The sequence below is a fragment of the Sorex fumeus genome, unplaced genomic scaffold, assembly GCF_029834395.1.
Source record: "Sorex fumeus unplaced genomic scaffold, SorFum_2.1 ptg000151l, whole genome shotgun sequence".
Classification (NCBI taxonomy): domain Eukaryota; kingdom Metazoa; phylum Chordata; class Mammalia; order Eulipotyphla; family Soricidae; genus Sorex; species Sorex fumeus.
Genome location: NW_026606208.1, coordinates 341,411 through 357,842, shown reverse-complemented (window position 1 = coordinate 357,842; position 16,432 = coordinate 341,411). Strand labels below are relative to the sequence as shown.

Here is a 16,432-nt window from a genome sequence, read left to right as displayed (position 1 = left end):
CGATCCGGGTCAGACTGAGGCCACAGTCTGTGACATGTGGCTTCGTGTGCAAAACTGCAGTTGTCCAGATGTGGCGCTGAGTGTGAGAGCCACTACCAAGCGTGCACCGGCCCTCGTGCTTGGAATAAAGACCAGCTCTTTATTTCAAAGAGGGGAAAGACGGAGAGCGATCAACCTGTAACCGCACGTTAGTGAATCTCTTCTACAAGAGCTTGTGGCTCCAGGCTGAGATGCAACAATCTTCACACACTTTCTTCTAAGGAAACGTTGATCATTTTTAATGGATTATTCAGAATATTAAAACAAAATAAATGATTTAGGGCTTGCTACTGGGTAGGCTTGGGTGGTGATGGGGGGATTGGAAATAATGATGGTGGAAAGGTATAAGGGTGGTGGGATTGGTGTTGGAATGTTGGAGGTAATAAATTATTTTTTTTCTTTTTTTAATTAATTTTGATTAGTGAGACACCATAAGGTACAGTTGTAGACTTACAAATTTTTGTGCTAGGGTTTTGATTATACAATGATCAAGTACCCATCCCTCCACCAGTGCCCATTTCCCACCACCATGGATACCAGTATCCCTCCCACCCCCATCTCCCCCATCCCACCCTGCCTCTGTGGCAGGGCATTCCCTTTTGTTTTCTCTTTCCTTTTGGGTGTTGTGGTCTGCAAAGGAGGCATTGAGTGGCAATCATGTTCGGTCTATAGTCTACTTTCAACATGCATCTCCCATCCTGGGAGGATCCTCCAAACACCCTTTATTTGGTGCTCCCTTCTCTATCTGAGCTGCCCTTTCCCCTAGAATGCCCGGCTGGCCTCTAAGCCATGGAGTAATCCTCCTGGTACAGATCTCAGCTATTTTTGGGTATTAATCTCCTATTTTGTTACTTTATGTTCCCCAGATGAATGCAGTCTTTCTATGTCTATCCCTCTCTTTCTGACTCATTTCGCTTAGCATGATACTTTCCATGTTGTACCACTTGTATGTAAATTTCATGACTTCATCTTTTCTTTTTTTTTTTAATTTATTTTTTTCCCTTTATTTTATTTTATTTTTTTTAAAGTTGTAGATTTACAATTTTTTGTGCTTTGGTTTCAATTATACAATGATCAGATACCCATCCCTCCACCAGTGCCCATTTTCCACCACCATGGATAATATCCCTCCCACCCCCATCCCCCCATTCCCCCTGCCTCTGTGGCAGGGCAATCCCCTGTGTTCTCTCTCTCCTTTTGGGTGTTGTGGTCTGCAAAAGAGGCATTGAGTGGCAAACATGTTCAGTCCATAGTCTACTTTCGACATGCATCTCCCCTCCTGGGAGGATCCTCCAAACATCCTTTATTTGGTGCTCCCTTCTCTATCTGAACAGCCCTTTCCTCTAGGATACCCGGCTGGCCTCTAAGTTATGGAGTAATCCTCCTGGTGCTGATCTCAGCTATTCTTGGGTATTAATCTCATACTTTGTTACTTTATATCCCCCAGATGAATGCAATCTTTCTGTGTCTATCCCTCTCTTTCTGACTCATTTCGCTTAGCATGATACTTTCCATATTGTACCACTTGTATGTAAATTTCATGACTTCATCTTTTCTAAGAGCTACATAGTACTCCATTGTGTAGATGTACCAAAGTTTCTTTAACCAGTCATCTGTTCTTGGGCATTCAGGTTTCTTCCAGTTTCTGGCTATTGTAGACTTCATCTTTTCTAACAGCTAGATGTAATAAATTATTGTGGACAACTTTATAAAGCAAAAGGGAAAGGAAAATGAAGAAGGGGAGTAAAGCCAGCAAGTAAATCCGGGGGCATTATCACCGGCACAGGCACAGACTTAGGCCCTGCGATTGCTCTTCCCCTCACATGCTCAGCGCCAGGAGGAAGCAGACAGTTGACAGCCCGTTAGCAATAAGGGAAACCTGGAAACGAACCAGACATGTACCTCCCACCTGGCAAGGGGTAAACGCCTGAGGTTGCAAACAATGGGACGCCAGGAGCACCGCAAATAAAGCGGTGGATGAGATGACGGTGTTTAATAACGGGGGAAATCGTGTTCTGAAAGGAGTGTACAACACAGATCCATGCAATAAAGCTCAGAACAGAGGGAGTGCTGTGGACCATTTGCACAAACAGCTGTTGTTGGCAAAGAGTCAAAGAGCGTGGATGGAACTTGGAGGAGAAAGGAGGGGAAAAAACGGTGCAGGAGAGTTACCGTTGCGCTTACAAGGCTTTGTTTGATAAACAAATGAAAGCAACCCATCCTTCAGAGGGAGCACCTGGGCCAGCCCGTGTCTGTTTATCAGGGAGGGTGGACTTATGGCGTTCCAAGTGTTTTGTTGTAGTGACTTGTCTCAATGCTTGAAGTAGTTTTTAATCAAACATTTTCAAACTAAGTACTTCTGGAGAGCCACAAAATCCAAGGGATAGAAAACAGCCTGTGAGGGGTGGAGCTGAGCAGAGGTGGTGGCTAAGTGGGCTTGGAGTGTGATGGAAGCTTCTGCAGCTTGTTCATGTCAGAGGGAGCAGGTCAGGAGCGTTTTCAGGGGCGGGGGCATTCACCCACGGGGCCCACACGGCCCCCCGACTGGCCCCAAGCCTGCCCAGGACAAAGCTGGGGAGAAGCATGCAGCAAAGACAAACACCCTAGCCCTCCCCTCCACGGCAGGCCTGACTGGGGTCCCATAGAGGAAACACCAGACTCCCAAGATTGGTGTCCCAAACCCACCAGGAGCACTTCAGGGTGGGCTACAGCTGTGTTTCTGGAAACATCCACTATGGGGAGAGGTCTTTTTTTGTTTTTGTTTTTTTGCTTTTTAGTCACACCCGGTGATACACAGGGGTTGCTCCTGGCTCTGCACTCAGGAACGACTCCTGACGATGCTCAGGGGACCATATGGGATGCTGGGAATCGAACCTAGGTTGGCCGCATGCAGGGCAAATGCCCTACCCGCTGTGCTATCACTCCAGCCCCCAAGAGGTCTTTATTTTAAATTTAAAGACACACTTCTGGGGCTGGAGCCATAGTACAGCGGGGAGGGCGTTTGCCTTGCACGCAGCTGACCCGGGTTCGATCCACCAGGGTCCATTTTCCATCACCAGTGTCCCCAGTTTCCCTCCACTACACCCTCCTCTATGGCAGATGACAGGCACTTCTCTCTCTCTCTCTCTCTCTCTCTCTCTCCCCCTCCCTCTCTCCCTCTCTCACTCTCTCCCTTTCTTACTCTCTCTCTCTCAGGTACTGAGAGGTTATCATGTGTATCCCTTTACCTCCTTTCATTTCTTGTCCAGAATGGTCATTTCCAACTATTATTATCAAGGTGCTCCCTAACTGCCCTCCGCCCATCCCCCCAACACACATACTTGATTTTTTTTTTTTTGCTTTTTTGGGGTCACACCCAGCAATGCTCAGGGGTTAGCCAAGCTTTGCACTCAGGAAACACTCTTATTGGTGCTCAGGAATCGAACCTGGGTCAGCCACGTGCAAGGCAAACGCCCTCCCCACTCTACATCGCACTCCAGCCCCCATACTTGATTGTTATGACGACACCAGCCACACTAGGTTAGGGTCACTCCCACCCCCACCCCTCAGCCTCACTTTACCCTGGTTACCTTTGCAAAGACCAGAGCTCTAATTGCGGTCACATTCAAAAGGGTCAGGAGGATTAGGACTCCACACAGCTTTCCCAAGAGACAAAAAACGCTCCCCCCCTCCCCAGCAGGGACCAGGCACTGCAAAGATAAGTCGTGTCAGGATGTTTAACACCAGACCCGTGACTTGTGCTCATCCGAGGGAAAGTTACCAACCTGCAAAGGGACCCACAGCACAGCACAGAGGGACCCGGTGTTGAAAGCAATGTACTGGGATTCGCCTGAGAAAGAGATTTCACCGCCCACTCTACATTTCACGATCACGATCATCCTGTTGTTCATCGATTGCCTCGAGCAGGCCCCAGTAACATCTATTCGTCCTAACCCTGAGATTTAAAAAAAATGCCACATTCAAGGCTCTTTCAGGATTAGGAGAATGAGACCCATCATTGTTACTGGTATTTGGCATATTGGGTACGACACGGGGAGTTTGCCAGACTCTGCCGTGTGGGCAGGTAACATTTGGTAACCTGCCAGGTTGTTCAAAGTAAGAATGAGATAATGAGATGTTGGAGGGGGGCAGGTTGAGTTTACCTCCCCGCTCTGAACAGAACCAGCCACCACCATGCTGAGACCACTCTTCACATGCATGAAGGTACCAACAGAGGAACAAAGGCTTGCGGGTCCCGGGGCTGAGATCTCCAAGCCTGCTCGGATCAGGGCTGAGCATCCTCCACCCAGATCTTCCATCTCCCAGTAGGCAGGGGTCACACCCACCATCTGACCCCCAGCGCCGTGTAATCCCATCAACGGCCAAGACCCAGAGACTATAAAACCCAGCTCCCGGAATTTAATTCACCGTATTTGCTATTTTTCTACGATCACTGATGGAGAAAAATCAATGCCAGGTGAGACCAAAGGAAATCTGGACTTTTGATCCTCCTTATGGAAAAAGAGGACATCCGGGGCACTTCTGGGCCATGGAAAAGATGCTCAGAGAATGGTGCTCCCCTGTCCGCCCTCAGAACTCTTGCCCATGAAATACAGAGCAGCAGGTTGGGGGCAGATCACACTCACTGTCCCATCCAGGGACAAAAGGACAGTCACCTGAGTGAGGCCACCCTCCTCCTTGGGCGACTGCCTCATGGGGCCTGGCGCTGGGGGCCTGTGGTCCTGCCTCCCACGGGGTGGAGCCTTCATGGCCCTGCAGGACTGGCCCCCAGTAGGCTCCGCCGAACTTCCTGCCATGGCTTCTCAACCAGCAGCGTCAGCGCCAGCCCCGCGGTGAAGGTGAGCGAGCAGTGTCCCAGGAAGAGGTAGAGCTGGAGAGAGAAGGGGCAGGGCAGGGCGAACGCGCTCTCACTCCAGGGGCTGGTTTGTGTGTGACTCAAGAGTCCCAAACATGGCTTGGTGGTCAGCCACACATGCTAGGGCAAAAGGGAGCTCAGATAGAGAAGGGAGCACCAAATAAAGGGTGTTGGGAGGATCCTCCCAGGATGGGAGAAGCATGCTGAAAGTAAACTATGGACCGAACATGATTGCCACTCAATGCCTCTTTTGCACACCACAACACCCAATAGCAGAGAGAGAACAAAAGGGAGTGCCCTGCCACAGAGGCAGGGTGGGATGGGGGGATAGGGGGTGGGAGGGATACTGGGATCCACGGTGGTGGGAAATGCGCGCTGGTGGAGGGATGGGTATTTGATCATTGTATAATCAAAACCCAAGCACAAAAATTTGTAAGTCTACAACTGTACCTCATGGTGTCTCACTAATAAAAAAAAAAGTCCCAAATGGGGCTAGAGCAATAGCACAGCGGGGAGGGCATTTGCCTTGCACATTGCCAACCCAGGTTGATTCCCAGTATCCCATATGGTCCCCTGAGCACACCGCCAGGAGTAATTCCTGAATGCATGAACCAGAAGTAACTCCTGTGCATCGCTGGGTGTGACCCAAAAAGAAGAAAAAAAAAAAGAGTCCCAAACATCCAAACACAGAAATCAATCAAATGAATGGGTAGACTGGAGCCTTCCCGCCCTCCCACAAATCAAGGGAACAACCATGAGCCCTGGGAAGCAAGCAGAGGCAGGAGGTACTAGCACGGCAGGCAGGGCCCCGTGGCCAGGTTGACCCCCTGGAGTTGCGAAGAAGGGGGAGCAGGGGTGGGGGGCGGGGAGCTCACCATGTTGGTGTCTGTGTAGTGAATCAGCGTCTCCTGGAGCCCATTGTAGAGAATGATGAGGATGGGGTGCACCAAGTAGCAGGCGTAGCTGATGCTGGCCAGAAAGTGCCAGAGGCCGCAAGAAAGCAGCCGGTTCACCAGACCTGGGGACAACGGGCGTTATGAGGGGCCAGGAAAGACGTTCCACCAGGTTCTGTGAGGGGCCCCCAGCGAACACACCTGAGTGCTCGTTCCCAGATCAGGGTCCCAAGCTCATACACCTGGTGTCAGCTCACACACCTGAGTCTCAGCTCACACACTTGGGTACCAGTTCACACACCAGATCCCAGGATCTTTCTGAGTACCAGCCGTACTAGGTTAGGTCCCTCCCACCCCAACCTGGTCCCGGCTCATAAACCTGGGTCCTTGCTCCCAGCTCACACACCTGGTGCCAGCTCACACACCTGAGTCTTGGTTCATACATGTAGTGCCAGCTCACACCCCTGGTCCCCGCTCCCAAACCTGGTATCGCCTCGCATGGGGCTGCTGTGCTACAGGCAGGGACATGCGATGTGGGTTGCCCGTCCTCTCTTGCTGAAGCCTTTGCCTTTGAACCTCCTCAGCTCTGCTCAACGCACACAGGCTGTGCCGTGGCACGCCTCCTAGAAGGGTCCCACACTAGCCCCTGGCCACCGTGAGCGATCCCTCTCTGGCTCAGACTCTGAGCTGAGACGCATCTGTCCATCTGGAACCCCAAGGCGGGAGGTATCTTTGTGGACACAGTGAAGGTCAGGAGCTCCAGGGGAGATCATCCGGGCCAGGGGGGCCCGGAACCCAAAGGCAGGTGTCCTCATGAGTTGGGAAAGGAGAGGAAGGCGCCTCTGAGTGGGGAGCCAAGGCCCCAGAGGATGAAACAGTTTCCCCCAGAGCTTCCAGCAGGGACCAATCCGGCTGGCGCCTACAGTTTGGATGTCGAGTCTCCAGAACTGTGGGAGGCTCCTTTTCTTCAGTTTTAGGTCATAAAAAAGAGGGAGTGGGATTGGGCGGAGGAGGAGCATGAACAAGAAAAGCAGGAGGGGGAGAAAAAGAGTGGAGCAGGAGAGAGGGAGGAGGAGGAGGGGAAGGAAGAGGAGGAGGAGGAAGAATAAGAAGAAGAAGGGGAAGAGGAGGAGCAGGAGGAAGGGGAGGAGGAAGAGAGGAGGAAAAGCAGGAGGAAGGAAGGAGCAGGCAGAGGAGGAGGAGAAGGAGGAAGAGAAGGAGGAGAAGGAAGAAGGGGAGGAGGAGGAGGAGGAGGAAGGGGAGGAGGAGCAGAAGGAGGAAGAGAGGAGGAAGAGCAGGAGGAAGGAAGGAGAAGGCAGAGGAGAAGAGCAGGAGGAGGAGAAGGAGGAGAAGGCGGAGGAGGAGGGGGAGGAGGAGGACGAGGAGGAGCGGGAGGAGGAAGAGAGGAGGAAAAGCAGGAGGAAGGAAGGAAGAGGCAGAGGAGGAGGGGGAGGAGGAAGAGAGGAGAAAGAGCAGGAGGAAGGAAGAAGGCAGAGGAGGAGGGGAGGAGGGAGCGGGAGGAGGGCAGGGAGCGCGCGGATCCTCTGGCTCCGGTGCAGGAGTCCGCTGTTCCGCGTGCCTCTGGGCTCAGTCGCGCAGCACAGACTCCTTGGGGCCACGCTGCCCCTTCGTCCCTGCCCTCGCCCACCGAGAGCTGTCAGCCCGCCCGAAAGACGCGTCCCAGCTCAGGCTTCTCCTGCGTCCCCCGCCGCCGCTCGGGCTGGACTCCTGCTCGCCTGCTCCCGGGACCCCATCTCCAGGAGCCTCCTGTCACAGCTGCCACTGCCTCTGCCGTCATCCTCCTCCCCGAGCAGTCCCCGGGCGACATGCAGCTGTTGGAAATGATGCAGCAGGTCGTGCCTGGGGCCCTGGGAATAGAGTCCAAGCTTCCTCCCCACCCCCTGCTCTCTGTCCCCCTGGACCGTTTCTTCCTGCCGCTGCCGCCAGAGCTTTAGCGCCCCCTGCCGGCTGCCCGCCGAGCCCTGCTTCACTGTAGCCCCTAGGTGGATCCTTGAGTTTTGTATGTAAAATCAGCATGCAGACCTCCCAGAGTTTATGAGTTTAGAGTTGTTTATTTAACAGCTTTAAAAAGCTAGCTTGGGGGCCGCGGAGATAAATACGGAGCTTGCTTTTGCACGAGGCTGAGCTGGGTTTAATCCCGGGCACCACATACAGCCTCCTGAGACCAGCCTGGAGTGATTCCGGAACACAGATCCAAGAGTAAGTAAGCCCTGAGCATTGGCAGGTGTGGGTCCACCCCCCCAAAAAAAAGAAAAAAAAGAAAGAAAGAGAGAGAGAGAGAGAGAGAGAGAGGAAGGAAGGAAAGAAGGAAGGAAGGAAGGAAGGAAGGAAGGAAGGAGAGAGAGAGAGAGAAAGAAAGAAAGAAAGAAAGAAAGAAAGAAAGAAAGAAAGAAAGAAAGAAAGAAAGAAAGAAAGAAAGAAAGGTAGTTTGGATCCTTCAATGTCTAATAACCCAGGCCACACAGTGGATTATTAATCACTGGATCCTCGCCAGTTCCACGTATGCTGTCCATGGCCCATGCTGGTCTCTTGCTAGTTCTGTCCCTCCAAGTCCGCCACTATCCTCACTGCGACTCTGTTGTCTGTCACTGGGACTCCCCCGGCTGCCTCCCGTCGCCTCCAATCCCCTTTAACCCCCTGGCTCTCTTGTTACCTGGCTTTCCCTCTGTCTTCAGGCTTCCCTTGATCTTCCCTGCTGTCTTCCTCCCACTCACCTCAAACAGGTGAGTGCTCAGAGGAAGTGGCCAGCCTCTTCTTCCCTTTTATAGGTTTGCTATGTCCACCCCTTAGGCATCTCCATGATCTCTCTGTGCTTGGCTACCCGCCGTGTTGGTGAGATTTAAGAGGACCAATTGTTTTGACAAGTTTGGCATCCCCGCCCTCCACTCCACTGCCAAGACAACTGTGTTTGTCTACAGCTGAAATTATATCTGGAAGGGATTTACTTAAAGGGATTTACTTTACACCTCTGGATTTGTTTGCTTTGGTTGTTGAACACGGAGCACGAACATGGTAACTTGAGACAGAAATGTATTCTTTCTGTATTCTGCAGAACCCAAGTCCAAATTCCATCCCAAATCAACATCACGGGTCCCAGCAGTTGTTGGGCTGTGGTGGCTTCACCCCTATCAGGCCGGCACCTCCAAATCTCACTGACTTCCTCTTGTGATGATGCAAGGGATTGAGTGGAAGCATTCACCCAAGGAATCCAAGACAAATCTTCCGAAGAGCCTTTATTTAAGCACATCTTCAAAGGCCCAGGGATGGCCCAGGGTTATTTTGGGGGGTCATCTAGAGTTTCCTGGTCTCTCCATTCCCCTCAGCTCACTGTGCTCTCTGGCAGGGGGTGGATTTGATTTTTTTTCTCTTGTCTTGAACCAGAACAGGAAGTGTTCAATCATTATTTTATGAAACTGAGTGAATAAACAGAGATAGCTCATAGACAGAAGATGCTTTTGTCCCCAAGCGAATGCCCAAATGACAAGAGGAGCCAAGAATTACGGTGAAACAAAACTATTTGGGAGAAATTAAGTCCTGAAGATCCCGTTCCATGCAGGTATCTGTCCTTGTTCTCGGCATGGGCTAGGACTTGCTCCAGCCAGCCTTGGTCTTATTAATGTGCTTCGTTCATGCTTTATGGTTTTATAGTTAGTTATTAAATCCATTTGTTTTGGGTTTACAAATAAATGTGCTAGAAACATAAAAAGTGGATCTAGGTTTAGGTTTGTTTATGTCTGGAACTCAAATAACGTAGGCCAATATTATGGATCCAAAGGATTCTTTTCCCTTTGGAAGGAGCCCACATAATTTCGAGGTTTGGGGCTCATTACTAGCAATCAATGAAAGAATGACATGAAGAGGTGATTGTGGAACGCACCAAACTCCAACTTTAAAGAGCCTGGACCAGTGTAGTCTGTGCCTGCGATGACTAAAGGGGGAGGAAGGGATGGCTGGAGATCCTGCTGCATCCAGCATCTCAATGAACACTTCTTCTAGTGCTTGTCTCTAAAATTGGTCATCTGGTCTACCCATTGTCCCTAGAGTGCATCTCTCCCATTATCACACACACACACACACACACACACACACACACACACACACACTAATCATTCAGATGTCTCTAGCACGGTGCTGGAGATACAAACCTAGAGCAACACCTCCCTCCCACCCCGATGGGCTGCTGACCTCAGAGCAATGCATTGCTCAGGAGGGAACCCAAAGGGCCTGTTCTCACTTGGATAGACAGACGTCATCTGAGGAGAGAGATGGCACTGCCATGCTAATGCTGCAGGCATGTTTGGTCCTCTCCCTGACTGACCCAGCCCTCTTAAACCATGGCGTCCAGAAGCACCTGAACCTAGAGTCATAACCTGAGGCCTAGACTGAGAGCCCCGGTGTAGATGCCCTGGACTGACACAGAGCCATTAGCTCTCAGCACTGTTAACAGCTCAGGGCCAATGTCAGAGGGGGGAAGTGGGTTAGGATGTGGTCATGCCACCCAAACATTGGCCCTCCTCAGAAGACATGCAGCGTTCCTTCTGCGGTTTGTGAGGGGACGCTGGAGAGGGCAGTGTCCCGGAAATGAGGACGCTGGGCCTCACGCTTGGTGTGAGTTCATACTCAAGCACTCATATCTGAGGGGCCCATCTGGCCTCACCACCTGCACAGGGTACCCTGAGACACAACTCATTCGCTCCACCTCGAGGTGTGGTCTGCTTGGCTGGGTGGTGCATTCTCTCCCTTCCAAGCTGGGGTGCCGTTCATCCCTCCCCCCTCAAAGCCTCTGCTTCCTGCCCTCCCACATACTGAAAGCGGGTCTCCACAGACACCCTCCCCAACAAGCTGAAAGGGAGCTTGGGATTGTTCAGTCTGCGCTGTCGGAAGAAGTGACTGAGGCCCAGGGAGGGCAAGTCAGAACTCCAGTCCTATGCCCTGGTGTCTTTTCCCCTCACTCCATGTCCACCTTCTCTTCCAGCTTCCAACCTGGCTTCCTCAGGGGGCCCTAAATTCCTCCTATGGAATGTGCATCTGGGCAGCACCTAAGATAGTACAAGGCCCCGTGGGCATCAAAGTCCACAGTGCTCAGTGGTCTGCACTACAGCAAGTGGGAGGTGGGTGGGATATGAGCCCAGCCCCCTCCTAGCCCTGTCCTGGCCCCCTCCACTTCCCCACCTACCTCCGTAGCCTTGCCGGCAAGCAAACAGCACCCAGCCCACAGCCGCTGCCCACAGGGTCCGGTGCGTGGCCTGGTAGAGTGCGGTGGCCACTGGGGTGATAGCTGAGGAGTCATCTGCCATGTACGCAGGTGCGACGGCAACAAACAGCCCAGACAGCGAGCACATCCAGCCAAGCATGGCCTGCGCCTGTGAGGAAGTAAGGAGGGGTCAGAAACCCAGGGGCTGCCTGACACCCCACGCCCCTCTGTGTACCTTCACTGTCACTTGGGGGTCTGTCAACCTCAACCAATGCATAAAGGTAACAATCCAGGGGTATGGTGCTGCCAGCAGGTCAATCTGTACCTGTGAGGTGAGTGCATCAGCAGCCTGATGGCACCGTCAGACTTCCAGATACCTCAAAATTGCTGCTGTGCCTTTGGCCAGACCCCAAAATCTTGGGGCAAAGTTTACCAAGAAAGTAAACGGCCAGGGGCCAGAGCAATAGCACAGTGGGTAGGACGTTTGCCTTGCACGTGGCCGACCTGGGTTCGATCCCCGGCATCCCATATGGTCTCCCAAGCACCGCCAGGAGTAATTCCTGAGTGCAGAGCCAGGAATAATCCCTGAGCATTGCTGGGTGTGACCCAAAAAGCAAAAAAAAAAAAAAAGGAAAGAAAAAAAGAAAGTAAACAGCCAAAAGTTAGGTATGTGGGAGACACACCCACAAACCACCTCCACTCAGCTATATCACTGTTGTTGGGTTTTGGTGGTTTTTTCGGGGGGGGGGCTTTTTGGGTCACACCTGGTGATGCATAGAGGTTACTCCTGGCTCTGCACTCAGGAATTACCCCTGGCAGTGCTCAGGGGACCCTATGGGATGCTGGGAATCGAACCCAGTTCAACCCGGGTCGGCAGCGTGCAAGGCAAACGCCCTACCCGCTGTGCTATCACTCCAGCCCCTCAGCTATATAATTGGAGGCAGAGCCTCTCTGTTTCCTGATCAAACTGCTTAACAGCCATGATCCCAGAGACTCAAAAACGAATCTCGAAACCCAACAGCTTTTGGCAGAAATGTCCAGTCCCTGCAGTAGGTTACCAGTGCTGGGCCACCCCAGGTGGGAATAGGTTTCGTGCCTTGGCCTGTTCCCCCGGGCGGCCCAGTGGTCACCATTCTCCAGAGGCCACTGGACAGTCAGGTTTGGGCCCACAGTGAAGAGACATATGGGGCCTCACGGGAAGGGGGTTGAGCTGGCCCTTTCCTCCCTGTCACAACAAGACCCCGAGTCGCCACCCACGAACAGCCTCTCTGGCTCCTGATCAAGCCGTTTAATGGCCATGATCCCAGAGACTCAGAAAAAAATCGCAGAACCCAGTGGCTTTTGGCAGAAATGTGTCCAGTCCCTGCAGTAGGTTACCGGTGCTGGGCCACCCCAGGTGGGAATAGGTTTCGTGCCTTGGCCTGTTCCCCCTGGTGGCCTGGTGGCCGCCATCCTCCAGAGGCCACTGGACAGTCAGGTTTGGGCCCACAGTGATGAGACACATGCGGCCTCATAGGAAGGAAGGAAGGAAGGAAGGAAGGAAGGAAGGAAGGAAGGAAGGAAGGAAGGAAGGAAGGAAGGAAGATGGCACTCGAGCAGGATGCAGGATGGACGAGGAGGAGTCTGACTCGCTGCAGGTGAGTGAGAGCCTCACCTTGGTTCTGATAGTAGCCGGGGGGCTTTGGTGCACGAACAGGCTCAGAAAGAGGCCCAGGAGGAAGGGGCCGCAGCGGCAGTAGGGCTTGGTGTAGTACTCCAGGAAGTACAGCACAGACACGTCCTCACTGGGGAACAAAGACAGGCCGGGTAGGGTGACGGTCTGAGGACGGGATATTGCAATACCCAGGACCTGAGCAACACTGCACCCTTGGCCAGCACTGAACAACCAGCCCGAGGAACGAGACTCGCAATGAGAAGCCTGGCTGGAAGGGCCCCCAAATAAAGTTCCCCGGGTGGCTCTCATGAGTGAGACTGTCACCAGGTCACCCAGAGGCCCATGAGCTGATAGGCAGGACCTGACAGTCCCCTGATCAAAGGCCTGAAGGGTTATCCCTCCTCCCTTCCCTCCTCCGTCCCTCCACCCTTCTTCTCTCTCCCTCCTCACCTCCCTCCTTCCTTCCTTCCTTCCTTCCATCCTTCCTTCCTTCCTTCCTTCCCTCCTTCCTTTCTTCCCTTCCTTCCTCCCTCCATCCTTCCTCTTTCCCCCCTCCCTCCCTCCGTCTTTCCTTCCCTCCTTTCTTTACTCCTTCCTTCCTTTCTTCCTTTTCTCCTTCCTTTCTTCCTTTTCTCTTCCCTCCTTCCTTCTTTCCTCCCCCCTTTTCCCTTCCTTTCTCCCTCCCTCCTGTCTTTCCTCCTTCCCTCTCTCCTTCCTTCCCTCCTTCCCTCTCCCCTTCCTTCCTTCCTTCCTTCCTTCCTTCCTTCCTTCTTTCCTTCCTTTTTTACTTCCACCTTTTCCCTGCCTTTCTCCCTTCCTTCCCTTCTTCCCTTCCTCCTTCACTCCTTCCCTCCCTCCCTCCCCCCTTCCTTCCTTCCTTCCTTCCTTCCTTCCTTCCTTCCTTCCTTCCTTCCCTCCTTCCTTCCCCTCACAGGTACACACAGTTGACTCGCGAGCCAGGCGCTGCTCTGAACTGTGTCCTATATCAAAGGCTGCTCTGAGACGGTGACCTTGGAATCGGCACCAGAAGGAAGTGAGGAGCAAGTGCGGCCCCTAACTCAGCTCTGAAGGAACAGCACCATAGGGCAGGGACCAGCCCATGCCAAGACCAGAGGAGGCACGGCTGGGTGTGGCAGGGTCACGAGGCAGAGCTCATTCAGGTGGGGGGACACTGTTTCTTCCCAAGACTCTCTGGCCCTGTGCTGTGCAGGGGACCCCCTTCCCCACCTTCCTTAGACTCCACTCTCCCGGCTGCGGCTTGCAGGAACTGCATAGAGCCACACGGGGGTGCTGCTCTCCTCCGAGAAGTGAGGGGCCCTGTGCCTTCACGGGGACCCCGCCCTCCGCAGCCCTCCCATAGGATGCAGAGTTAGTCTGCTTTCCACCCAGAGCCCAGCACCCGCGCCCAGCAATGCCGTCACACAGGGGTCCTCATGGGTGGGTGGTCCCGGCCACTCCCGGGTACCTGGCCTCCGACGGATCTGCCACCGGCAGGCGGTAGAGCAGGGTGAGCAGGGCAGTGGCTGTGAAGGACGCCAGCAGCAACAGGGTCCCTACGGCGACCAGGAGGCGTTTGCTTCTGCAAAGAGAGGGTGACGCAGCTGAAAAGGTCAAAGGCTAGTAGCCGCACCGGCCTCTGCACACATCACTGGCTGTGTGGCCTTTGCAGGACTTTCGTCTGGAACATTCTCCTGGCCTGCCACCCCCTGAAGTTCCCCCCACAGGTCTAGAGCAGGGCAGAGTCAGCTCCCCCTCATCACACAGCCACGAGCAGAGCGAGGAAGAGCCTGGGACCCCCACAGAAAACGCAACCAGAAACCGGAAAGATAGAACCCGGTTAAGGTGCTGGCTCTGTATGTGACCAACCTGGGTTCCCTCTTGCGTATGGTCCCCTGAGCACTCCCAGGAGTGACCCCTGAGCACAAAACCAGGAGTCAGCCCTAAGCACAACTGGATATGCTCCCACACACACACACCTGACCCTGGAAAAAGGGACCATGCCTGTCCCTTGTCACCTCATGAAGCACTAAATTGACAGCAGCGATTGTTGACTTAGGAGAGAAAGAACTGCAAGAGGAATAGGGCGGGCGCATGAAGCTACGTTCCAGGCACAGAGGTAAGGCCAGACGAGGGTCCAGGCACACCCCCCAAAGTGCTCGGACACCTTGCAGATGAGGAATGCAGGGCGGAGCAGAGGTCAAGGAAGCAGAGATTCAGGTACTCCCAAGGGACCTGCTGCTGGGGATGTGAGCCCTCAACCAGGTGTGTGAGCCCCTCAACCAGGTGTGCAAACCCCCAACCAGGTGTGCAAGCCCCTTAACCAGGTGTGTGAGCCCCTCAACCAGGTGTGTGAGCCCCTCAACCAGGTGTGCAAACCCCCAAACAGGTGTGCAAGCCCCTCAACCAGGTGTGTGAGCCCCTCAACCAGGTGTGCAAGCCCCTCAACCAGGTGTGTGAACCCCTCAACCAGGTGTGTGAGCCCCTCAACCAGGTGTGCAAACCCCCAAACAGGTGTGCAAGCCCCTCAACCAGGTGTGTGAGCCCCTCAACCAGGTGTGTGAGCCCCTCAACCAGGTGTGCAAACCCCCAGCCAGGTGTACAAGCCCCTCAACATGGTGTGCAAACCCCTCAACCAAGTGTGCAAGGCCCTCAACCAGCTGTGCAAGCCCCTCAACCAGGTATGCGAGCCCCTCAACCAGGAGTGTGAAGAGTGCCGGGGGTAGCCGAGGGCCCACTGGACAAAAGTAGCATGTTGAAGACAGTTGTTGAGCTGACATTTGTAATCATGAAAACATTGGAAACAATCTAGATGCCACAAAATGGGCTATTGGGTCCTCAACCTGAAAAGCATGTGGGCCGGGGTAGGGCACGGCAAGGAGTGTCAGGGAAGAGCAGCTGGACGGAAGAGGCCAAGCCCAGCGCTGCCCAACACCTCGCTTCACAGGGCATTGAAGGCAAGCAGGACACTTGCTGTTCCAAACTGGGAGGTCGTTTCCCGAACACCACAACCCTGGGCCCCTCACAGAACCGGGGCATCCTGCGTGTCCAGGGAGAAGCCGTGTCCCAGAGACCCACTCACTTTCTGTGGACAAAGACCAGGACCGGTGCCAAGAGATGGAGCTGGAGGTCATTGGCCAGGTACCATGTCCAGCCGTTGCACTGCAGAGAAAGGGAGGGGCAGCTGTCCAGCTCTGAGGGTCTCACGTGCTCCTGGGGACCACCCCACCCACCCACACACGCACATAGAAGGTGGCAGATGGTAAGGAAGAGAAAGGGATTCCCAGTCACAGGATCCCTGCCACGTCCTGTGTCCCCCAATCCTGGCCACGGTCAGCAGCCACTTGCCAGTGATTGCTACTGGCTGACCCAGACCTCAGTCACGTTTCTCTCTGGTCTGGAAAACCACAGTAGCCCCTGTCTGGGCACAGAGGGGGGTGGGGGGATGTGACTCTCCCATGTCGCCTGAATGTCGTGGACAGCTGGGTCTGCCCCGAGGTATCCCCCTCTCTGTGGTCAGCCACAGTCAGCTGTGGGCTGGAGTATTAGTCCCCGGCGGTGTTCTGAGGGAGACTAGGTTATAGCAGTCCATTATCGTGGCTTTATTTTTGTGTGCATAAAGGCTGTTCATCTCTTATGAGCCTATGCTAATTATAAAACATTGGATTGGAGTCATCGCACAGCAGGGAGGGCATCTGCCTGGCATGCAGCCGATCCAGGTTCAGTCCCCGGCAGCCTGGAGGGTTCCCTGAGCACTGCTAGGAGTGACCCCTGAGTGC

At 53.7% G+C, this 16,432-nt stretch overlaps 1 protein-coding gene across 1 annotated transcript in view; it reads right to left on the bottom strand.

Moving 5' to 3' along the window:
- Positions 1 to 4,783: 4,783 nt before the first annotated feature.
- The window catches only part of LOC130016296 (O-acyltransferase like protein-like), a 47,139-nt gene continuing 35,490 nt past the window's right edge, over positions 4,784 to 16,432 (bottom strand). The window contains exons 11-16 of the mRNA XM_056106971.1: positions 15,736 to 15,815; positions 14,122 to 14,235; positions 12,657 to 12,786; positions 10,985 to 11,171; positions 5,770 to 5,912; positions 4,784 to 4,909 (exon numbers count right to left, since the gene is read on the bottom strand). Coding sequence (XP_055962946.1) covers positions 4,784 to 4,909; positions 5,770 to 5,912; positions 10,985 to 11,171; positions 12,657 to 12,786; positions 14,122 to 14,235; positions 15,736 to 15,815 — 780 coding nt within the window. The remainder of the gene's footprint in view (positions 4,910 to 5,769; positions 5,913 to 10,984; positions 11,172 to 12,656; positions 12,787 to 14,121; positions 14,236 to 15,735; positions 15,816 to 16,432) is intronic.